Source organism: Ambystoma mexicanum, chromosome 1q (assembly GCF_040938575.1).
Source record: "Ambystoma mexicanum isolate Mex_15411 chromosome 1q, UKY_AmexF1_1, whole genome shotgun sequence".
Classification (NCBI taxonomy): domain Eukaryota; kingdom Metazoa; phylum Chordata; class Amphibia; order Caudata; family Ambystomatidae; genus Ambystoma; species Ambystoma mexicanum.
The window spans coordinates 628,833,227-628,858,766 of NC_090922.1; the positions used below are offsets into that span (position 1 = coordinate 628,833,227).

Here is a 25,540-nt window from a genome sequence, read left to right on the forward strand (position 1 = left end):
AATGTCACAAAGTGTGTGTCTTGCGAACAGATTTAATCCTGCTCGGTTAAAATGTTAGTGCTCTCCTTATATCCAAGCAGTTTAGTGCCCTTTTTGCTTCTGAATGAGGATCAGGAAAAAACATTGGCAGCAAGTTTTCCTCATTCAAGTAAAAAGCGGATACAATTTTTTGTAAAATCCCGGATGAGTCTGCATCACCACCTTGTCCCTGTGGAAGGTCATGGAAGTTTCCGATACCACCAGGGCTTGACTCTCGCTGACCCTGCACGCAGACCTGAGCCCCACCAGTAATGGGTTCTACACCATAACTAACCGTATATCTGCTGACACCATAGGCTCAAAGGGTTTATGCGCAAGAGCTGCCGGTACTAGATTCAGATCCCAAACTCTATATGGCCGCATTATCGGAGGATATCAACTTGGCAACCCATGCAGATGTTTTTTACCGCTGGGTTAGAAGTAGAAAAAGAAATGGTGACCGAATTCCTGTAGCCCCCAATGGCTGCGAGGTATGTGTGACATGTGTCCACTTGCACCCCGGAGGGTGTGAGAAACCTGAAGGTGTCTCACCCATTAGTCCCCGAGGAGCTTAATCCAGGTGGCCAGGACACGGCCATCGCTATTGGATCTAGTTCTTGGGGGTGGACCAGTGCTCTGGGAGTGGAAGGGGGACACCGAAGGTTGAGACATGGTATCCCATCCCTTGTGACACCTTTTCCCCATCCTGCCTAGTAGGATATGTAGAAACTCTAACCCCCCCCCCCTTTCCAATACAAACACTTTCTCACAGCGTGAACGACAACGGACTAATACTCGAGCTGTTTACCTGATATGTCCCAACACAAGGGTCAGGCAGAGTCAGGCAATTGCCGACAACTACACACACCCGACTATCCTTTCCCTTCCCTTCCCCATAGGGATAGAAGGCGGAGCACAAGAGCACACTCCAAGCAAGGCCGAATGCATGAGGAAGCAGCCATTCCAGGACGGCAGTTCAAACGGAGGAGAACGGTGCAAAGACCTGAAAGGACGTCAAGGAGGGAGTTGCCCTTGCCCTTTTCAACCCAGACCTGCTAAGCCTCTGATGAAAGGAACATAAGACCGTGAATCGCAGCTGTAACGTAGTGCGACGGATGCCAGCGGTACATGGCACCCTCCGGCACTGATAGCCAGGATGGGGAGACAAGGTTTCCATTGTGGTACCGTCCTTGACACCAGCGGCAAAGGAACCGCCGACGAGTTCAGCACAGCCGGTGAGTCGGAAGAACCCGATAGTCAACCGGACTGTGTTGGGCTCAAGGTTGCAGTGACAACTTTAAGAAGACAAATAGACATGAGGTATTTTGTGAACAAACTTGGTACCAGAGATAGAGTGGTCCGGTGCCACGTGGGTGCTCAGTCGAGGCTCTCTGGCTGGTACCCTTCTCCTGCACAAAGACACTGTGTTGGCCTGCTCCTGGAGCGTAAGCTGCACTATTGATTAGCATTACTGCACTTTCAGCTTACGCTCCAGGAGCGGGGCAACCCCTGTACACTTAACGCAGGGCCCTGCTGGAGAGGATGTGTTTTTCCCCCTCCAGCCCCACCTTCCTTGCACCTCCGTCTGTACGCATGCATGACCTAATCGTCAGTCCTGCCCCCCCCCCCCACTCCCTCCTAGCCTGGTCACAACTGTTATACTGCACTTGGACTAGGAGAAATGCCATCAGGCCTAGTATGCTTGTTTTTTACTTTAAGATCATTTGGAAACTTCAAGGCCTAAAAATAATTACTGTACTCCCTTGTTCCCATCCCGCTTTGAAGCACACCACCTGTGTATAGGCTCTATATAAATCAACAATTACAATTGTAAGTAAAGAAACTACAAGTACCAAGAGGCTATAGGAAAGGCTGGTATAAGGTGTTAAGGTGGTCATACAAGGGTCGAGCCAAATCCCTTGTACAATCTAAAGTCCTTGACACATTACAGAAGTTTTGTTATTGTGGAACTGGGGTTTGCGCCGGCTAAGGAGAAAGCTGTGCGTACTGTGATGATATGAAACCCGCGCTTGCCGTATGCTAACAGAGTGGCCTAGCGAGAAGAGATCGCCCTTCGGAAGTCTCTGTTTAAATCGACAAGCGCTCTGAAGGTCTGAGCCCGGAAGAGGGGGACCTCACTTAACCTAAGGGTTTGTTTAAAAAGACATTAAGACTTTATAAATATTACAACTATGCGATGCCTGACTGGGGGCCGAGACCCATACCCATACTTAAGTCCTAAGGGGTGTAGAAGGATGTTTTGTTGAAACTGAACTGTTATGTTTGCAAATGTGAACCCGGCTGAGGGATGGGTGAGCATAAATACACCCGTGAACATTTTGATGGCAAGCATGAATCCGTCTGAAAGATGTCCACAGTGAGTGGTTGGTCTGAACCCGACTGACGGAGGGTGAAGACAGAGAAGGATCAGAGCCTGGCTGAGGGGGATCCAAGGGTGAAGGGCAATCACCCGACGTAAAGGTTAACGGAAGAATTTATTTTGCTGTTGTTTTGGCGTATCAGGGCTTCTGAAGCAAGAGACTTCGGATGAGAAGAGACTTGAGCACAGTAGGCCCTGATACTGAGAAAAGAAACTGTAAGCTTGTGCCAGAGAAGCCCAGGAGTGTTCTGTGCTCGAGAGTCCCGCCTTGTCCTGTGCTAAAGCTAAAAACATGGGGAACGGAGATCCCGGCCAGAACATCCCGACTTATTATTTTGTGAACACTTCTTTTCTTTTCTTGTTAACATTATCCCACACCCTTTTGTAGCATATATATATTTTTTTTAGAATAGACCCTTTCTATTTGACTAGACTCCACTAGGACTGTAGTAGTATTATTTGATGGTTGTAGCTTGCTCCCATCTTAGATTTAGGTTTAGATTAGATGTTTAACTCACCCACTTTACAGTTTTATAAACACACTTGAACTGTGATCACTTGTGTCCGTCTTACTTTGATGCCATGCATTCCTTACAAGTGAGCCAAGTAAGCCAGGAATATCAAGACCTGGTCCAGCTAGCAGGAGAACGGGTCTGCATGGTTGTCCTTTGCCCATGCGCAAAACCGTGTCCATTTACTTCCGTACTGGCTTCTGGTGGAATGGTTTCCTGCTTTCTAAATGATTTCCGGGTTCTCCCCAGACAGTCCCAGATGACGCAACGTGAGGTGCTCAGGAACCAGGTTGCAAAGGCTAGTGCTCTTGGTGCTGGGTGCACCACTGCTCCCTTATGCTGTGTGAGGAGTTCGAAGCCTACCGTGGGCAGGGGCGTCAACTCTCTATGCCCTACTCACTAGGTCGGAGTACCATATTCCTACCGAATCTGACCATCCAGAGAACCTTCTGACTCCCACGATATGTGGAGAACATCTCCTAGCGATCACCTCCCCTTGCCCATCATGGATGCAAACTGGGTGCACCTCTTGCTGTCTAATGTGGCAAATGGATTCAGTCCCCAACTCTGGAATAGTGTGTCCAGGACTTCCTGGCCTATTTCCAACTTGTAGTTGTCCGCGCCTAACCTTCTGAGCCTGTCTGCTTCCACATTGCTGTCACCCGGAGATGTACGGCCGATCAGTGTATATTGTGAGAAATGGCCCAGTCCCAGATATGTATTGTCAGATTGCAGAGGGGAGATCTCGTCCCAACCCGGTTTGTTCAGGTAAAACAGGTAAAACATGGTAAAACATGGTGTTGGAGCTGTTCATTCGGATAAAGACCAGCCTTTCCCTGGTACACAGGAGGAAGGCTTTGAGCGCTAGCTGCACCGCTGTGAGCACCAGTACATTGATGTGTTTCTCCCTGTCCCGAATCAACCATATCCCATGGACTGAGAAACTGTCCAGGGTGGCCCCCCCAGCCTTCCAGGGACAAGTCTGCAAGTCTGTGGTGATTACCACTGAGGACAATGGCTGTACAAACAGAGCCTCCTACCCCCGGTCAGGTTGACCTCATCTCTCCACCATTGAATGTTTGGTATCAAATCCTCAATACTCTGTCAGACTGGGAGCCTCGCCTCTACCAGATGCATCTGGATCTTCCTCATTCTCAATCTGGCCTAGGGGACCGTTGGTATGCATGCTGCAATGACCCCCCAACAGGTACTGGTACCACCAGGCTGATGTGTCTTTCCTGCTGAAGAAGTGGTCTGCAGCCGCTGAAATGGCTTTGACTCTGTACTGCCTTGGAAAAATCTGCTGCTTCCCAGTGTCCCAAATGATTCCCAGGAACACCAAGGACTGGGTAGGAGTACGTTCTGATTTGCATGGGTTGATGGAAAATCCCAATTCGAACAGCATGTCTATAAGACATGACATTGTGTGATTGGCCCCCCCCTGGAGACATGGCCCAGACGAGCTAGTCATCGAGGTACGGGTAGACACAGTGGTTGTTGGCCCGGAGGACCGCTGCCACTGCATTCATTAGTCTGGTAAACAGTCGGGACACAGAATTGAGCCTGAAAGGCAGCAACTTGTGCTGGTAATGTCTCTCAATTACCGTGAATCTGAGGAACTGTCTGTGTGGTTGCCAGATAGAGACGTGTAAATACACATCTGTAGGTCCAGGGAGCACATCCAATCTCCCCCACACAGTGAATCAGCTATATACGCTGGCGTTACCATATTGAATTTCTGGAGGGCTAGGTAAAGATTGATGTACGAAAGATCAAGCACCACTCGCATGCCTGCCTGGTTCGGTGTCCAGACATTTGGTCGACCGAAAACTGGTCGAAAGACATTTGGTCGACGCAATTTCGTCGAAAAACAAATGGTCGAATTTTTTTTTTTAATTATATTTTTATTTTTCGGGTTTTCGTTTTTAAAAAAAAATGTTTTTTTAGAAAAAAAGGGTGAGAAAAAAAAACATTCGACCATTTGGTTTTCACCAATTTTTTTCAACCAAATATCTGGTAACCCCTGGTTCTTTTTCTCTATGGGAAAGATCCTGGAACAGAATCCAGAGCCCCTCGGCGAGGAAGGATCCTGTCCGTCTGCATTGCCCTGCATGAGCGAGGCGATCTCCCTCAAGAGAGCCGGTGACCCTATCTGAAGTGATGGAGAGGAATAGGGAGGATGGACCGGGATTGGTAGTCGAAACCCTGTGAAAGTTACAGAAATGATCCAGGTGTCTGAAGACTGACTACGCCAGTGCATACTGTGAAAGGCCAGTCTGCCCCACACTGAAGACCTGTGGACTGGGATGCACCCCCATCATTTTTATTTGGCAACTGAGGCTGGTGTTTGGGAGGGGGATTGGAAAACCCCTTTGGTGCACCATCTGTGCCTACGTAAGCTGGGCGACCTGTCTGGTTGGTGTGCCCTTCTGTCCTGAAAACCCCTGAACCTGCTGAAGGATCTTGTCTGTGCTATGCACTGCTTTGTGTCTGGGTAAAGCTTTTCCCAGTCGACGTAGCCAACATTTCTAGGGGCGTGGCTGTTTGGGAGCTTGTCTTTTTCTTGTTGAGATCCTCGTCCAATGGACGAGTGAAACAGGTCCACCCCCTCCAAAGGGAGATCCAGAATATGATCTGGACATCTGGGTTGAATCTAGTGGAAACCATGCTGTGCGGCGCATCTCAGTAGCAATGCAAATTCCCCGACCAGCTGTGTCCATATGGGCAACCGAGGCTTCCATAATGTCCTACCCAAAAGTCTTTGCTTATGCCAGTCTAGCATTTGCAAAGTCTGTCTATGAACGGGCAGATCTGGCAGGAAGTCTGCTATCTACCTCCAAAGTTTCTGGTTGCCCGCAGTTAGAATGGCATCTGTATTGGCCTGTCGCACATGCAACCCTGAATTAAGGTATACTTTTTTTCCAAAGGCCTCAAGAGTGTTGTCCTCCCTAGCAAGAAGCACTGTAGCTTACCCTCGAAGGGGTCGATGGCTGCGGCTTCAAGTACAAAGTGGCCATCACTATAACCAACGAGTTTGGCTGAGGTTGGGAAGACAACAGGATCGCCTCCACTTCCATCTGTCTATATTTGGCATCCAGACGTTTATTAACTGGCTGTGTGGAGTGCCGTTTGGTCCAGCTCTTCTTTCTAAGAGCTTCTGCATCTTAAGCAGCGGGATGCCTGACTTGATAGCCGCTACGTTGTAAGCACCTCTGCCAGTACCCCATTTCTGGCTGTTCCTGTTGAGGAGGCACCCCAAAAAACTGCCAGTCCCACCATTCAGTTGTGGAAGGCTTTGACAGAGGATGATGTCTCAGCCACCTCCTCTTAGTCTGTATCCTGCTGTCCATGGATGTCCCCTGGGACTGGTGTTGCGTCCGTGGTATCCTGAGCTGGCTGAGCCCCATCAGACACTGCCTAAATAGTAGGCTGTACCAGGGGTGCTTCTCGGGAGATGAGGGGAGGTGGAAGCCCTGCTCTTGAATGTGGCTGCACTACTATTTGCGCGGGCATTGGAGATTATGAGATGTTGCACTGGCGTCTGCGGTAGAACCTGCCGGATCAGGTTTTTTAGTATCCCTGACATCTGCTGAGATCTCACCAGGCTCATGAACCTCTCAAAAATGTGGGCCTCACACGGCACAGGGGACAGACTCCCCCGCCGTAGGCATATATGTTGCTGAGGGGGTCCTACTAGGTCCCGGCCTAGAGTGCGTGTTACTTGCTGCTGCATAGCTCACCGACATGGAGGGTACTGGGTATGCAATGCACCATGTCATCTGTGGGGTGTGCATGGATGACCATTCTACACGTGGGGTAAATGTGAGTTTTGTCCTCAGGGTGGGTATGTTGCAGGGCATCCGTCTGCAGGTCACGAGCACACTCTTGAGTGGATGCCCTTTTGTCTCCTGCCACCATTTTTTAAAATCGTTTTTATCCAAGGAATGCACAGGGAAACTCTCGTCCGGCGCCGAGCTGGAGTGTGTAGGCTTCTTGCGGCTCTCGAGAACTTGCTTGGTACTTGAGTGCACTTCAGACCTAAGCCCAGTAGGCTTGCCGTCCTTGGGCTTGCACCTGGTAGTGGTTTTGCGTACAAGCGCACCCTCTGGACAGGGCTCGGTACTAGAGCAAAGCCCCTTGGGAGTAGCTCCCATACTAGAGCCTTGCAGTCCCTCAGTCGTGGACCCAGGAGCATCACCCGACCCCTCGGCCCGTTAGCTCTGTGAGCCTCAGGCCCCTCACTAGTCTTAGGATCAGTAGGATACCTCCCACAAGTTGGATTCCCAGGAAAGGAATCCTCCTTGCGGGGTGCTTTAGAAAAAAGGGTACTTACCTTTTCTGGTTTCGTCTTCTGGCGAACAAACTCCTTCAGGTACTCCGGTGGGGACCTTGAGAAAATGTCCCCCGGACGCGGCGCAACATTTCCAGCTGTGGTCAGAGCCAGGGCACTGCACTCAAGAGTGCGTGGGGATCGGAGGATGGGCATGACCCGTCCCAAGAAGGACATCTGCTGAATCCCACCTGATCCGATATGCGCCAGAGAAGCGAGGCACCGGAGGCCGGTGAATAAATTGAAAGGAAAAATGAAAAAGAAGTTTGGAGAAAGCTAGGGCATGTGGGATCACAAGTACGCACTTAACTAATATCTATGTGAGAATAGGTCTGCTCCTATCGACGCAGTAAAGAAGATTGACGGGAGGCGCTGGAGGGTGGGATATCCGGATCGGTTATGAGTCAGTGGCCACGCCCCATCGCACCTTAAAATTAAAGCGCAAATGCTCCTTTTTGTGGGCAAAAAGGTTCCATTCCCGTCCCTACCTAGGGACGCCCATGCAGTATAGAGGAAAGGGGATGGGACATAGGAGTACCAGTTTTACCCGCAGCATTTTCAAATATTTTATCTTTATGCTGTCAGGTTCAGTGCCTTAACCGCAAATTACCATAGGGATGGATTTATAGCGCTAACCTTCATACAAGTGACTCTAATGAGGATCTGCTGCAGGGGATAAGGGCTTGAAAAGCCGCCCGACCAACTCATACCTCCATTCTTCAAAGGTCGGAAATTGAGTACCTCAACTGTGGGCAAATATTTGGTAATTGTAACTCCTACATACCATAGTCATCTGTAACACTAACCACCCTCCTCCACCACCCCCAGCACCCAAGTGGCGCTATACAAAACAACAAATATTAAGTTAGAAAAATCACTACAACTCACCCCACAGCTACTGTGCGCTTACTGCAACTCTGAAGTCCGACAGAGTGCCTTACAGACAACTTCACCTTCAGACACAGAGCCTTCACTACAACTACTTCCAAATTATTTGACCAGAACTCTGGAGTCCTGTGCTCGATATCGTGCTGCATCATAGTTTTGCGAGGGATGCTAGACTGCCACTTTCTAAACCCTATCAGCATAAAAGAGAAACACTTTAAATTGTTTAAAAGCGTCATATTGTCAATATAATGTCATTGCACACACACAATGAAAGGTGTGTGATACAAGAAAAAAGGTGCAAAGTAACTATGTAGTCATTTACAATCTACGCAGAATTGCTGCAGAGGTCTTATCAAAATAACATTATGTACTGAAAATGCATGAACTCTTGAGTTTCAAGGTTGTAAGGCTAAAAATAACCAATATGAAGTTAGTTATTTCTATGTTTTCCTTGTAGGATCCCTACATTGAAGTCAAACACAGACTAGCTCTGCTTTTGTGCACAATGTAGGAACGCCGTTTGAATAAAGAGAAACTCTTTTTAAAAGAAATGAATGGGCCAATTTGCACAGGTTTTCTGGCTTCCAAGACACCTTGCCCTAGGTGGTCTCTTGCAAGTCCATCAAAACTCTTGCTTCTGAACCCAAGATCATTACACTGAAATAAAAACAGCAGCGGACATTAAGACCTACCATAATTCTAGAAATGTTAAAACCTGCAATCACAAATTCTGTTTGTACCTTTGACAGGGGCTACTCTCCTGTCAGATGTTCAAGTGAATACATGAGTAGATCAAAGTTCCCAGAGAAACCCCTGACTAACTGATGCGCATTTTCTCCTTTTTTTTTTCTCACCACCCGAATTCCCCCTCCTGCCATTTTGCAAGGATGGACTTTGTCAGGAAGTTCAGAAGGGATGATGTGATCCATAACATGCAAATGCAATTTTTACTGCTGTTTCAAATTATAGAAGGGAAAAGAGCTCAATTCAGTGTAACTTGAATATAGTGCTGACTCCTTAGCAGATATTTGCAACTCTCCCACGGTCCACTTTATCTACCTCTCAGGCTTCATTTCCTCAATTTCTAAGAGATTTGGTCTTTCCAGTTCACAAGGTGTCCCCTATGATGGGTCAAAATGGTGAGATTCGATACAACAATCCAATACAATGGGGATACCTCACAAAACAAAATCTTTCAAAATAACATGAAAAAGGGCAAATGCCTCCCTTCAAAAAGAAAAGCCTTTCAGTCTCTCTGGGTCTCGTGTCACGCACAGTCTTTAGGGTGCTGCTTCCCGGGGTGACAAAGGGATCCGTTGCTCCTCCGACATTTCTTACATTTTTCTCAGCAACTCGAATGGGATTTCTTAACTGCCAGGACGGTGGTCTTGGGCATGAGCCCTCCTGTTAGATGAGGCCAGTTAGATGAGGCCAATGGCAGATAAAAGTTAATAGATATCAGCTTGCCTTAGATTATCAAAGCTAGGAGTATATTTGCTCAAGTGACTACACCATGAGGAAGGCTGAGTTGAAAATGTTAGGGACGGTCCTCCAACCCCTATTTTTATTTATTTATTTATAATGTGTTGGAACAAAGCCCTTAGGCATAGACGCGCAAACAACCACATACAACAAGTAACAAAAAGCAAGCTCCCCATCAGGGATACATCATCTAAGAAAAAAAATAACGAATTGAAGGAGAAACTATGACCTGCATTTAAGAGAACCCAAATAACTAATAACCAATAACCAAAATTAATTGGGCACAATTCTTACATTCTACCTAAATGGAACATTGGTCAAATTATTACATAGACTCAAAAACGAGGAAAGGCTGCTCTGGCTAGAGTCAATAACAATAGAGCCAGTGTTGGTCTTGGTGCACCATTCTATGATATGTGTCCTTTTTAGAATCTTACACAACCCGGGCCCACTTTAGAGTTAAGCCAGAACAAAACCTTATTCCCAAGTGCCTATCTGGATTCCACTCTCACTGGCTTTTCAACACTGGTGAGAATAATGTTCCTGTGGTCCATAGCCAGATCTCTGAGAGACATCCGATATTACATGCATACCTGCTTTCTTGACTCGAATATCTATCCCATGAGCCACCCTGCTCATATATGGTGAGAGAATGGCATGCCTTTTAGTCTTATTTTTAGTCTTATTTGGGTGTACAGAAACCCCTCTCACCCCCACTGCCAATATAGGGTCCACGTCATGAGACTTGCTATTAAATTGGGTAGGGGTTTGGAAGGCTTTATCCAGCCTATTGACCTCTGGCTCCCTCAAATCCCATTGACATTCTTTGCCACTCTTATTCAAGGGGGCGTGCAAGAAAATCTCATCAAATGAATCCAACCAGTTACCAAAATCCTGATTAGTTTTACATTGGTTCAGATCGTGAATGATTTTATCTTTGATATAAAGCCAGTTCACAATTTCATTTGGCTCCTTATTTTCCGTGCATAACTGCACTATGGACTCACTAATCACAGCATCCATGCTTTTAGACGTAGCATGCAGTACCTCCACCCGGCCCAGAGGCATATGAGCAGAGTACCCCGGTTGGCAAGGGCTAGATACATCATCAAATAGTCCAACCAATTCTTTCTGAAAGGTGACTACTTCCAGCTCCATTTAATTTTTCATTGAGGCATCCAGGTCCCTGTCAGCATCCATCTCTTTCTACCCTGAGCCACAGCTCTTTTTACAGAGGTGCTGTCTTCTCAGGGCGCTCCTGGCCATAACCTCTGTCACATGATTATTGCCCACGGCTGTACATGAAGGAGAGTCTAGCCTTTCATCCATATTGGCTTGAGAGCCCATTTCATTTAACAAGCAGGGGTTCATTCTAGAGGCAGGCGCTCTAATAGGCATTGCACAAACTCTGATATTTATAACTACGAATGGCATAGAGCAACTGGACTAGATCTGAACTAGATCTAGTCTCCCAAGCACACTAGTCTCCCAAGCACACTCTTAATTAATAAGCCGTTGCCCCGCCCTCTCCAAAAAATCCCCTAATTACCCTTTATCAGACTCCTTGACTGCCTCTCTGGCAATGCCACATGAGGTGTGGGGCAGGCGAGGCGCAGAGGCAGAAGTCCAGAAATTCCTGGCAACATTGGACACGGCTCCAAGGCAGAACCCTGAAGGCACTGCAGCGCAGTACACAGTGCCCAAGAAGTAAGATGAGGGATAGCGTGCAACACAGTGACCCAAACCTCGGTAAGCAAGGCGACCAAACTCCTCCAGGCTAGAGGAAGGAACCCGAAGGCGTGACAACCGTGCCTGAACCCTCTATTAAGCTGCACTGCAGCCGCGAGGGGACACGACTGCAGCTGCTTCCGACAGAGTGCCAACTAGTTTCTCCCAGGGTCCTATGCTGATGGTAGTCTGCTCCCTCCCACCCCCGAATATGTCCCTCCTTGCTGCCTCAATATAAGCTTTCATGTTTGGTATTTTTATTAAATTTATAAAGCGCCTTTCGCCAATGGCGCCGAGCAATAAAAGAATTTAAAAACAGTACAATCAAATGATACAAATGGATCCAGGTTACATCAGCAGAGAAAAGGAGGGGATAGAATGTTATTTCTAGGAAGCAAGAGACGAAAGAAAATAGGGTTCAAGATTTCTTTGAAAAATGCCAAGAGATGAGGAGGAGCGGAGTGAAAGAGGAAGTGCATTCCAATGTTTAGGAGCCAACAGAGAAAAAAAAGCAGAAACGAGATGAAGCACAGGGAGGCTTAGGAACAGTTAGAAGAAATAGATTCTGAGATCGTAACAACCGTGAAGGGGCATAAAAAGAAAGAAGGGAGGAAAGGTGGGTGGGGGGGTCAAACCATGAGTGCATTTGAAAACAATCGAAAGAAAGTGATACAAGAGACGAGATTCGAAGGAGAGCAGTGCGATTGAGAGCAGGGAAGATGCAATAGAAGATCTTGGGGTTAAAGAAAAAAAGACGAACAGAAGAATTATAGATGGAACGAAGAGGAAAAAGATGACAAGCAGGAAGACCAAACAGTAACGATGAGCGATAATCAATACGGGAAAAAACTAGAGAAGAAAGGAGAAGTTTAGTAGCATGAAAAGAGAGAAGTAGAGCCTGGCAAATGTTATTCAAGGCATAGTGACAGGAGCCATCAATAGAAGTGCTATGAACAGAGAAAGAAAGAGAAGGGTCAAAGATAACACTGGGGTTGTGCACTGAAGGGGAGAGAGGATGGAGGAAAAGGGAGAAGGAGGAGGTAAAGTAGGAGAATTGTAGAAGAGGCGGAAATACAAAACCTCTGTTTTTTAAGGATTAAGATGCAGAAAGGGGAATGACATCCAGTTCTGAACAGCCAAGCGGCAGTTTGAAACAGTAGAATGCAACAAAGAATCGAAAGAGAAAGAGGGAAAGATCTTGGTGTAATCAGCATAAAGATGAAAAGAAAGATGGAAAGAGGAGATACAAGCAGAAAAAGGGGCAGAATAGAGAGAAAAAAGAAGAGGACAAAGTACCGAGCCTTGGGGGAACAGTAAAGATGAGAGAATTAAGAAGAGTGTCCAGCCCAGGTGTCAGAGTAGGTTTGTTGTGAAAGGTATGAACGAAAACATTCAAGAACAGACCGAGAAATATCTAAAGTGGAAAGAGGAAATTAAAAGAGTGATCCAGTGTCAAACACCGCAGACAAGTCAAGAAGAATAAGAATAGAAGAACGCTTCAAGTGGCGAGCTGAAAGAAGAGAATTAGAGATATGAAGAAGGGCAGTTTGGGTGGAATGAGATGGGCGGAAGGCAGACTGCAAAGGTGGAAGAAGTGAGTGAAGATTGAAATAACGAGTTACCCGAGTATAGGCGGCCCGTTCAAGAATTTTAGAGAGAAAAGGTAGAAGACAAATATGACGAAAATTAGCTGGGGAAGACGGGTCAAGACAAGGTATTTTCAGAATTGGAAGAATAGATGCATGATTGAAAGCCGCAGGAAACAAGAATGTAGAAGAGAAGAGTTCCTGAGAGAAGACAGATTGGCTACTTTAGATTTAAAGTAGTTTGCAAAATCAGAAGAAGAAAGGGATGAGAACGCAGAAGGATCTGGGGATTTGGAGAGAGGATATTGTGCAGGAGCTGATAAAGATGAAGAGGGTGGAGAGATAAAGAAAAAGCAAGTTCAGAGAAGATTTCTTAGTAGTAAGCAAGACCAAATCAAAAGAAGAGTTGAGTAGTGAAAGTGTAACAAGATGGGAAGGGGAGTGAGCTTTTCCAGAGCCGCTGGCCATTACGCAAACTACGGCAAAGGGAAATGAGACTAGAAGTGAGCCAGGGTTGTGAAGTTTTAAAAGTCTGGGATAAAGAATGTAAAGGAAAGCTAGAATCCAATACAGATTGTACAGAAGAGTGTACGGTACTAGCAGCTAAGTCAGGAGAAAGGGAGGGAGAGAGGGAAATTGGGCGAAGAGTAGAACACAATGACAAGAGAAAAGATGGGGAGTCGAAGGATGAAAGGTTACGACGCATAAAGGTATTAGGAGAGAGGGAGAAAGAAAAGTGATCTGAAGCATAAAAAGGAAGAGAGGAAACAAGAGAAATTAAAGTCAAGGCAGGAGCAGGACTGATGAGAGGAAGGAGAAGAAAGAAAATGCAAATGATAAGAGTCAGTAAGAGAAAGCAGCAACGGGGGTGAAGAGTTAGAAGCAGGAAGATTAAGAGCCCCAAGAAGAGAGAAAGGGGAAGAAGACGGAAGAGGATGGGAAAGATGAAGAGCAAGATGTTCAAGAAAATCCAAAGATGGACCAGGGGGACGATAAACAAGAGGAGAGACGGGGAAAAGGATTATAAAAGTAAGAAAACTGATATTCGAAGGAAGATAAATTAGGAAGATTAAGACAGAAAGATAAAAGAGTTCAAGAGGAATTAAAGAGAATTCCAGGGACCCCTACGCCTAAGTGGTCGGGGTGGCGGGGGGAGAGAGAGAGAATGTATTGGAAGGAGTGTGAACAATCGCAGGGATTACAGAATTATCAGGAGTGATCCAAGTTTCAGTTAGACAAAGAAAGTGGAGATTAGATCAAGAATAGAATGTGATTTAGTACAGATAGAACGAACATTTAAGCAACCAAAGTGTAAATGCAGAAGACCATCAAAAGAAATAAGAGAAATAAGAGGACAAGACAGATTAGAAGCATTACATAGCCGAGCAGTATGCGGCACTCATTAAAGAAGTGCGGCAGGTTGTCCTAGATGGGATGGAACAAGACATCAAAATACAAAAAAGGATATAAAGGAAGAAATAAATAAGTGACAAATCAGAACATGGTTTTCCACAAACAGTAATACATAATGAGAAACAAAGCCTTTCAAAAAGGGGTCACATAGAGAAAGGGGTGCACAAGGCTAAAGATGTCCAAGGAGACTCCTAAAATAACAGTCACGTGGAAACCTAGAAGGTTCCTACAACACCCTTCCCTCATGGACCTGCACCAATCCTGGCCTCTTAAATACCCAATTGATGCTTTTTCACATGCTCATGCCTCCTCCCAACACGCTCACATACCTTGTAAGCTTGGGGTGTGAGTAAACCTCTCTACACCTCCTCCAAACTCTTTGCCCCTTAGTTTCTTCTTTAACCCGCTCCTCCTCAGATCTTACTCCCTTCTCCTTTCAGCACATCCTCCCCTAAGCCTTACTCCATCATCTTGCTCTTTATTTATTATAGTGATGCTTATATAGTGCTTTTATCCAAAGCGTTTTACAGTAGCAATCACAGTGCTCTACTCTCCTCCTTTTACCAACACCAGCCTCAGATTACTGTACCAGCCTCTCCTTTCTACAACTGTTGCCGAACTCCCACACCTATGCCTTCCCTGGGTAGGATTTTAACCCAGTTTTCTCTCGCCCTGGGCCTGGCATTCAGATACGTTCCACAGATGTGCCTAATAATGGTTTTCTGCTTTGGGAGTGGCAGACTATAAAATGACTATTAAACCCAGGTGCTGTTACGGAGGAAACGTATAAATCCGGTGTTGGGTGGAGAAGAGCTTTAAAGACCTGGTACACCATCTTGGCTTGTGCGGTCAGTGGCTATGTGGGAGAGCAAGCTCCACAGAGGATGTGACATATCTCAGAGCAGCCTCCCAGCAGTTTAACTCTGCTCACTATGTAGTTTTCTTTGGGTGTTTGTTTCTGCCATTCTATGTGAGAGATGCAGGAACCACGGTCCTTACTTAAAGTGCCAGAAAACCTGTCATTGTTACTATTATGCACATTTCTTGGGACAATGTTATTGTAGTTTGTAGTGCTCCTAGGATCCACATGTGAGGAGCTCTTGCCCCTTGACCCAGGTGTTAGAGGGGGGCAACCAGTTGATCTTTCCTGTACCCTCCACCCCAGTTGCTGCACCACAGAGCAGGTGGCGGTATCCAGGGCAGGTATGGGGCCTGCCGGCCAATCAGCAAGTACAGAATGGGCCAGGGAGCGGCTATACCTCTAGTATTGCCTGCGTTCAGAGCTTCCTCCGAAGCAGAAGGCACCATCTTCCCAGCCGGGCAAGTAAGCCCTCAATGCCTGTGCCCCTTTTCACCCACACCCTGACCATTTCCACCTCCACCAGACACCCCCCCATGCCCCAACCCTGCTTACCTGCAACTGCCTCGTCCCTCGCTGACAAACACTTGCTGTTCTGGCCCAGCCACTCTGCAGCAATGGCCGCCAAGGAAAGGGAGAAGGGACTACATGTAGTTCCCCTACTTCCATGGCAAACAATTTGGTTTGTAATTTATTATGTTAAGTTGAGAAACAGCAACAAAAATCACGATTAGAACCCAGGAAAGCATGTCTGGGTGGTAATGGCAATAAACCCTACTTTGCACTTCAGTTGTAGCAATACAAGATCCTCACACTGAACATGTACAGTACTAAGCGCTGCGCAAAGGTTACAGATTCTGTGCAAATGTGTAATGATGCTGGTGTTCCTACCTTCTTGGCTCGTTAACTGGAAAGATTTGGACCGTACAAGTGGAAACGAAGTCCTTCTTTTCAAGTTCATATCATCATAAGACGAAAAACACCTTATATTTGAAAATGAAAATACATTAGCGGTTAAGTATTGCTTCCAAAACGAATGTAGCCTAGTACCCCACATACAGATAAAATGTTCATTTCTGTTCTACTTTTACAACAGAAACCTTTCAGTCTTCAACATATGTAGAGGCAGGCACATCTCATTGCGCACAATACAGTTAATACAAGTTAAGAATGGCAAATAAGATTAGCTAAATTAGAGAGAAAGTAAATGCAAAGCAGAGAAGACAAATTAGTAACGAAAATCCCACCTCTCCTTCACCCATTTGCAGTACACATGATGTTTTCAATGGCGCACAGGAGATGCGATTTCATCATACGCATACCTGTTCCACCAAAAATACATGTCCCACTTGTCATCCTTGAGACTCTCAGATTCTTTCAATCATGCATAACCAATACACTTTTAACCAAACAATACTGCCTTGAAAAACAAGTATTGATACATAAATACGGATCCGCAATCTAACAATTTCCATCTGCAAATAGTTTTACAGATAGGCTATCACAGCTGGATTCAAAAGCAATTAATTTGAGCAAGAAGACATCCTGCAATGCTTTTACCTTTAATTTCTTTCAAATAACATATTACCTACCTCTCAGCAGTGCTCTTTCCAATGGAGGGTTCCACCAACGGATTCCTTATCTATGGTATCCATCTCCCAGTGCAGCTGTTCTTTGGAAACTTGTCCACCGGCAAGCTCAGCCTGACGCCTCTACGTGCAACGCCGGAAATTACAGCAAGGCGGCACGCCCTGTGTTCTCAGTTCCACCCTTTTCCCCAGGCACTCTGACGTGGAGGGCTCACAAAACTAAAAGGTGTACTAGTTATCCACCAAGTGGGGTAGGGTTGGGAGAGCGAGTACCAATACGTGGGTGGAACATCAATCAGAAACAACGTTACCTAGAGACAAGTCATTTCTTCTTCTAATGGATTCCTTCCTCCATGGATTCCTTATTTGTTATAAGAATCCCACAGCAGTACGTAGATCCGGGAAAAGGAGGAGCGATACCACCTATATAAGAAAGCTCTGGAGGATGGTCATAAAAAATAAAATAAAAAAAGAGGTGTCCTGCATTGAGAATCCAAGCAGTAATGTTTGGCAAACATTTATATAGCAAGGCCCATGTAGTCTGTTAGGACAGTTTTTCTGAAGTCCAACTAAGGGCTTAGTAAAACCATTCTACTGAGGCAGTACAAGACTCCACTCTTAGTATAAGGCTGTACCACCTGAGTTCTAATAAGCCCACCGGTGTTGTGAGCTGGTCTCTTCCCACTCGGAATCCACGCCGGCCGTCGCCTTCCACTCCTGAAAAATGAGACACACGTTGAGGCGTTTAGTGCAGCTTTAAACCCGTGTGCCCCTCCTCCTCCCCAGCAATAAATCACAGGTGCTGCCTCTGGGCGCAGTGCAGCTGATGCTAATTCCCCTCCTTCCTGCTCCATACACGCGGAATCAGCGTTAGTTTTCACCCTTAACTGGGAGAGTCCATTCATATAAGGAAATGTGGATTCTCGCCTTCTTTCCCCGTTTTCTTTTCCCCGTTGTTGGCTTTTATATAAAGAATGCATCTGTTGAGGCCTTCTGGGAGTTGTAGTCCGTGTCGTTACTGTAGCAATCATTCCGCCTGCTGTGATGTGTGAGGTCTGCCCCTTTGTATCTTTTTGTTCTTTATCATTTCCCGATAACCTGTCCGCTGCTACAGGTTCTCTATCTCAATCACATAAATAGTCAACTGGACAATAGACTTTTGGTGAATAGTGAAATATTCTAGGTGCAGTAAAAACCTATAACTACTTTTGTCATAACACACAGTTATACCAGGTGAGTAAAACCTAAGGATGTAATGTACAATTACAGATGCTTTGGAAATCAGGGAATCCCAGATTGAGGTAAGCAATAACTCTAGTAACTTGTTTTGGATGGCACACACCTAACACAAGGTAAGTAAAACCCACATAGTTTAACTTCACAATGAAGGGGAAAGTAAAACCCAATGTCACACTTTACTGAATAATTATTCTAGGTAGGCAACAACCTAATGTAGACTTATTAAGGACAGGCTAGAAGCAAGTCAGGGGAAGCAAGACCCAGCTGGGGGACACTCATACAGTTATCCTAACAGGTCTAACCTGGTGATACCAACAGTTGGAGGACGCTCATACAATTACCCTACAGGAATAATCTGGTGAAACCACCACATTACTTTTGTAAAGAGGCACAACCTAATCACAGGAGAGAAAAATACCTTTGCATCTACTTTCTTTTAGACTGGTAAAACAGTGGCTAAGGAAGAAAAGATGTTAACCATACTTTTAAGAATAGTGCATCAGACATTCAAGATCAGTAAGAACTTTTGTAACTGTTCACTCTGAGAATTACAGTTACCCACCAACTCTTTACAAGTAAGTAAAACACTTGATTTCTTTTCTAGGCAGAAGTCCCAATCCCTTCAAAGTCTTTCCCTTAGAGCATGATTGTTCTCAGTGGCAGAAGGGGGGTCACTAGGACTAGTGACCAACAGGAAGTGTTAGAATAAGTTCTTTAGTAGGAAAAGTCAGAGTTCCTTAGGAAAACTGGGCAAACAGGTGAGTACTTTACTTCTAGGGTTAGAAGATGGTCCAAGGGCTTCACAGAAGACACCCCAGCAGGATTCTAGCAGTGGGACTGGGTGCACTGGATGAGGGACCTCCCAATCACAGAAAACACCCCAGGACTACACAGAAATCCCAACAGCCTTAAGGAAAGTATATCCTCAAGCCAACACAGTACCCCACCAATGAAGAATAGATTGCAGCCGGAGAACTTCAGGGACTGCAGCCAAATACCCGGTCAGTGGATTCCTTGTCTTGGAGACTGAACACAAGACCTGCGAAGGCACTTTGCAGCAGGGATCGATGAAGAAGGCTCTAGGCAAGATTTCTATCGCGGCTGAATGCAGTTCTGCGGGTTTGGCGCCTTTTCAAGGAGCACAGAAGAAGACAGAAAATCGCGGTTGAATTCTCGTCATTTAGAAGGTCCAGCACTCTTGTGAGGGGACTTTTTGGACTCGATTCATGTCTCTGGAGATATCCCAGGATGCCCACGAAGTTTCAGCGAGATTCGGAATTCCGAAGACCGTGCACCGCACAGTGGCTGGAGGTCCCAGGGTATTGGGATACTGCAAGAACGCAAGGTCACAGAAACCTGTGGGATGGCTCAAATGCAGGTCTTCTTGAGTCTAGAGGGTCTCACCAGGCTCTGGGTTTGGGTCGTCGTTTTCAAGACAGCCAGCCCCCCACTGGGATTTGGCCACTTCTGTGCTTACAAACTGACTGGAGCCTGGGCGGGGTGCCCAGGGGACTGCCACCAAAGACAAAACTCAAACAAAGGAATTTCCCGCCCTAGATGTCAGGGGAAGGAACAAGAAACGACAAGAAACACTAAAATGGCAGAAAAAGAAGACAGGGGCCATTTTGGTAAAATGAGCACCCTTAGGTGCCTTTACTGCAGCTGTGATTATAGCTCGCGGTAAAGGTGCACCAAATTAGTAAAAGGTATCACTGCCACCAGCCATTAAAGGTAAGCTTGTCACTGTAACAGAATTGTTACAGTTTTAATGTGAAAGGGGATACATTGTATCTCCCCAGCACTCCAAATAAGGTGGGGGGAGGAGGGGTGCTGGTTTCACAGAATTAAATGTAAAAGGGATCCAAAGAGCCTTTCTTCCCTTGGGAACTGTAGTTCACTCAAGGTTAGTACAAGAATGTTAAATGGGGAGCCCCTAGGGCAACCCAGCAACAACAGGCACTTTATTGCCAATAAGTTGTTAGACATGATAACTTAAAAAAGACACCATGGAGAGTCTTAAAAATGACACCCATAAAAAGAGTTAAAGACAGGTGAGTGTGGAAAAAGGTTCCCACTCACTGAGGTATTAATTAAAAATATCCCACTAGAAAAGCAAAAAGTTCTGGCGTTGAACCAGGAAAGGAAGATTTACCAGCTCTGTGGAAATCTTACCCAACATAGTTGCCAGGCAAATGTCCATAACTAGGCAGAGGTGATCGCCAGTTATCTTGCCGATTGAGCTCTGGGATCTTCAGGCACATATTTTATTTTGCCAGATCATTGTATTCTGAAATGCAGAGGATGATCCACCTCCAAAAGGGTATATTTGGTCACAGCACAGGCTCCAGTATAACCCACACAAATGAAATAATCTTTCTTGCCATCCCTTGTCGGAGAGACGAAGCTGCTGAGGGACAGCACCAGGTCCAGCCAATGGAATAACTCCACTGCCTTGAAAAGATGAGGCGGACAGTCTGATGGATCTTTTCAGGGAGATGGAAATCTGAGACTACCCTTGGGAGGAAGGATGGTCACCTTCTCTTTGGAATAAAACAAAACAAGGAGGTTTAACAGATGTTGGAAGCTCACTCGCCCATCTAGTGGAAGTGATGGCTACCAGGTGAGCAACACTAAACAACAAGAATGCAGGTGCTCAAACGCAGTACCCATAAGAAATGCCAACACTGGATTAAAATCCCATGCCGGAACAAATGGGTGTGGGAGAAACTGACTGCACAATCCCTGCCCAAATGTGTGGATTATTTAGAACAAGCCATGTTCAGGGGTCCTTTTGAAAACCAAAATAATGGCATGTTACCCCCTTCACAGAGCCAATCTGCAGGCCTATCGGGGCCAAGAAAAGCAACAAATCCAGTAAAGAGGATGTGGGACAAGAAAATGGATTGAGATCCCTCCCCCTGAAACAGGTCGAAAATGTATGCCATCTACAGGCATCAATGGATTTGGTTGCAGCCCTCCTAGGTGATAGGAGCAAGTCCAGGTAATCATCCAACAAATCCCACCTCTTACATCTCAGCCTACTGTGACAGATCCAGGGAATTAATCTGCTGTCCCCCAGAGGGAGCCACCCCCTTTGGGGCTAGGGAGTTGAGCCTGCTAAGCTTCACACATCTAGGGGACAGGGCAAGTAGGATCCCACTAGGGGTGACCCCTCAGAGGACAGGCAATCACTAGGTAGGGATATGCGTTACCATTCCTTGTCCCAAGGTGCTGTAATGAGGTTCCACTTCATATCTCAACAGCTGGTGTAGTTTCTGACCCTTCTTGGGGGACCGTCCTTCCTCTGGCCCAGAGAATGGCTCCTCGCTGCCGAGGAGCGATTCCATCCGCATTAGCGGGGTAGGATAGAGAGATTCTGCATTGGCTGGGTAGGAGAGCGAGATTCCAACCGCATTTGCAGAGTCAAAGAGAGAGAGGGCCTGCAGAGCCACACAGGAAAGAATGCCTCATGCGAGGTGTGGCCTTTGGAGACAAATGTGTACCCAACATGGTGCCTTGACCTGCAGAAGCTGCGGGATGTTCGACAAAGCTGCCGTAACCGAGCAACAGAAGACCAGAGATCCAATGGAAGAAGCTGGAAAACCCGAACGACGGCGAGATGCAGCAGGGCTGCCACAGAGACCCTGTCAGGAGCTGGCGGGAAAGGAGCTCCCACTCCAGCAGAACTGAAGGAAGCTGAGACAGTGCCACCTTCCCAAAATGCTTGATCGGAAGAGCACTGCCAAGGGGAAAGAGGTACGTGAATGACCAGGGAAACCAGGCGGTTGGCAGAGAGGTCCAAGCTAACCTCAGAGTGTGGTGAAAACCAAACGACCCCACGTCGGGATGAAAACCAAACAACCCCAAGACGGGGTGAGATTCAAACAACCACTGGGGGAATGGAGAAAACCAAATGACCCCAAGGCGCTGTGAGGACCGGACGACCCCAAGGGGATAGGGAGAGGGGAGAGAGTCAGTATTACTGGAGTTGTACCAAAAAAAGAACACCCAGGTTGTGATGTGCAACCCAAGAACCGAGGGAGGGGAGATCGGCATCTGGAGTGGAGAGCTAGAAAGTAAAGCCAGCGGAGTACCTGACACAGAACTTTAAAAAATCACAGCAATCTTATGTGCATCAGAGGCCCGGGAATGAAAAACTATCAGGCGATGTACAAAGAGGGAAGAAAAGACATCGACTTTCAGCAAGTGTACCAACTGAATTGGGAGAAGGGGAAAGAAATTCCTGTGCCTCGGTTGAACTGAACACTGGGGTCAAGAACCCCCCACTTGAGCAATAGACACACTGAGTCATAAACCCAGCACCATTCCCCATGGGTCAATAGACACCTCCAGCTTTGCTTAAGTTGGCTTCTGCTTTCTTATAGTGTTAGAGACAGAGATTAGGATATAGCAGGTTTTCTTCACAACGGACAGAGGTTATGTTGTAGAACATCTATTTGAGATAGGACTCAAAAGCCGGTAGGGACAGGTAGGTTAATTTTGGAATAAAGAAACCAGTTAACCCAAAATGACACCTTCTAGCCTCATGACTGACTTACCACACTATCTGCAGCCTAGCATTAACGTTCGGGAGTACAGTAATCACTACGACAAGTAACTAACTTACTTCTACTTCCAATCCCCTTTCATCCAAATTTATGGTAGATTAAGAAGCACCTTTCGATTGGGAGTGGTGGGTGGTAACTAGTTACGTCAATCCTGATGTGGAGAAGTACAGAAAATGTAAGCAAACATTTACCCACAGGACTTCCTTTTCAACCTTGGAATCAGCCTTACAACATGGGTCTACTAACTAGAGTTTGTTGGAGGCATTGGGAGGGAACCCAGGTATTCACCTTACAGATCTCTTCAAACAGGAAGCTGGTAGGCTACCCAAGGCAGCGTGGGTCAGACTAAGTGGGCATGAAGATCTTGCAGAACCCTGAAACCATCCAAGATATGCATAGAACTGTTTGCAACAGAAGATGGATTCAGGAAGGATTCTGAATGGTTAAATAACCTGGTTCATGTGTACATATTTGTCCTTTGGACGATTAGGAAAGATACTTCTGAGCAAAGAGCTTGGAGATCACTGATCCGTCATGCTGATGTTACAACCACTAGAAAGACTCCCTTTAAGTTAACATATCAGAAGTCCAAGAAGGCCACAGGTTCAAACGACGTTTGTACTCACACTAATAGGACTACAGTCAGGCCCCAGGAAGGGCAAGGACACATTTGAGTGGATGATCTCTTTAGGATGTTGAAATGCCTTTTGACAAATGGATTATTAAGGCAGAAATCCATTGTCCACACCGATAAGTAAGCACTGAGTTCTTATGTATAGGTCCTGTAGAAATCAAGCTTGATGCTGAATTATACTGAGTCTGAATGGATGTTTATTGTCCAATTAAGAGAATTACCATCTTTGTCAACTAACCAGTTACAGAAATGTGTGCACTTCCTGCAGAACTGGCGCCCGGGGGAGTCTTTCCTTGCCACTTTCTGTATAACCATATTGCTCTGGATTATATCCAAAGAGAACCTGTTGAAGTTCTCAGTAACCAGGGTGCGAAGGACATTGACGGAAGGGGTGGGTTCAGAACTAGTCCATTCTTCTGTGTCAGTTAAGTTCCTCCCAGGAGGGAGAAGTCTGTAGCCCAAAGGCACAGAATGTCATAGACAAATCTTCTTTGTTCACAAAGCAGCCAGTGAGACCATTCTGGAATTCCTGGAATGCTTTAGTTTCTGTAAACCGGTAGGATCGGAGGGACGGGAAACACCTTTACGCTGATGACACCCAGATCTTTCTTTCTTTTTCTTCTTTTGATTCTGTTCTACATTCTACGGTCTCAAACTGTCTCAGAAATTGATGTCTGCTCATTTCCTACATCTCAATCCCTTAAAAACAAAGGTTCTGTTCTTTCCCTCTTCTACTATCTCTCCCACCCTATCACCCCCTCCCTTTTCGTTCCGCCATCCACTCTTTCCTTTCTCCCTCAGCACGCAACCTGGGTGTTATTTTCTATCCTTCCTTTTCCTTTTCCCTTCATATCTCCTCTATTGCTCTCTCCTGCCGCTATGCTCTGTTTAACATTTGTCATGCTCATGCTTATCTTTCCTTTCACACCACTAAACTTATTTTTTCTCTCGCCTTTTCTCCTATTGACTACTGTTCATCTTTATTACTTGGTCTCCCTGCTTGCCACCATTTCCCTCTTCGTTCCATCTGTAACTCCTCTGTCCGCCTCCTTTTGTCTCTCACCCCTCGGTCCTCTATTACTTCCTCTTTACTTTCAATATCACTGGTTCCTTTTGAATCCTGTCTTGTTTCACTTTCTTTCGTAGCCATGGCTTGGCCTCGCCTTATCTCTCCTCTCTACTCTGATTCTATGTCCCCTCCAATCTCAGAATTCTTTTGACTGTTTCTAAGCTCCTGTGTGCCTCGTCTCGTTTACGCTCTATTCCTCTTTTGGCTCCTAAACACTGGAACGCTCTCCCTCTTTCACTTCGTACCTCTCCATCGCTTTGTATTTTTCAAACTAATATTAAACTCTACCTTCTTGCATCTCTAGTCCTTGAAAAAATGCTCTGCCTTTCTCTGTTGATGTAACTTTTTACTCGTATTTTGGATCTTTTTATTGTGCAGTGCCTTTGGCGAAAAAAGCGATTTATAAATTTAATAAAATACAAATACATTTAGCAGTGGACCCTCCCAAGGCAGCAGGAAGGCATTGCCTAGATAATCTGTTCTATGGAACTTTCAAGAGGCATTAAGGAGGCACCTCTTCCACTTCTGAGTTGTAGAAACGTCCTACAGAGTGGTACCCCAGGCTAGGAAAATCTGATTTAGTACTTGTTTTGTATAGCTCACTCTTTTGAGTTGCTTGCCTGAATCTGCTCAAATCGTCCGCCCTGAAGATCTTAGCCACAGACAAAATCCCACATTGAAGGGCCCATGTTAGGACTGGATTTCTAAACTCTGGGAGGCCCACCTAGCTAGTGAACAGGGACAATTCCGGGATCTCTAGCCAAACCAATAAAGGTAGAGTGGTCAATGCTAAGTCTGCTAAGTCTCAGAAAGGGGTTATCCTGGTCAAGGGTCCACAATGTGTTCACAAGGTAAGTAATCAAGGATTGCACTTATTCAAGGAGTTATAAAAATACAATATGTATGGGCAAGAAAATACTATAAAAATGACTATGAGCAAGTAATAAAAGCACACAAACTAAAAAAAAAACATATATACAGTCCCAGTAGCCATCACAAACTAATTAACAAAATATTATAAGTTACTCACTGTAGTGACCAGCGTACTCTTAGTCCGTAGTCCCCTTTCCTTCATACTGCATGGGTATCCCTTCCTAGGGACGGGAGACGGAACCTTTTTCACCAGAAAAAACCTTCTTCTCCTTTAAATTTAATGGCGCGCGGGGGTGCGGCCCTGGGAGCATGCTCTATCCCGACGCAACAACTCAGTCCCCATTGACGCGTTAACAATATTTAACATTGCCT

At 45.9% G+C, this 25,540-nt stretch overlaps 1 protein-coding gene across 5 annotated transcripts in view; it reads right to left on the reverse strand.

Moving 5' to 3' along the window:
• Positions 1–25,540, reverse strand: part of SUCO (SUN domain containing ossification factor) — a 1,613,753-nt gene that overhangs the window by 318,364 nt on the left and 1,269,849 nt on the right. For all 5 annotated transcript variants that reach the window (XM_069641200.1, XM_069641197.1, XM_069641195.1 and 2 more), the window contains one exon: positions 16,088–16,179. In XM_069641200.1, coding sequence (XP_069497301.1) covers positions 16,088–16,179 — 92 coding nt within the window. The remainder of the gene's footprint in view (positions 1–16,087; positions 16,180–25,540) is intronic.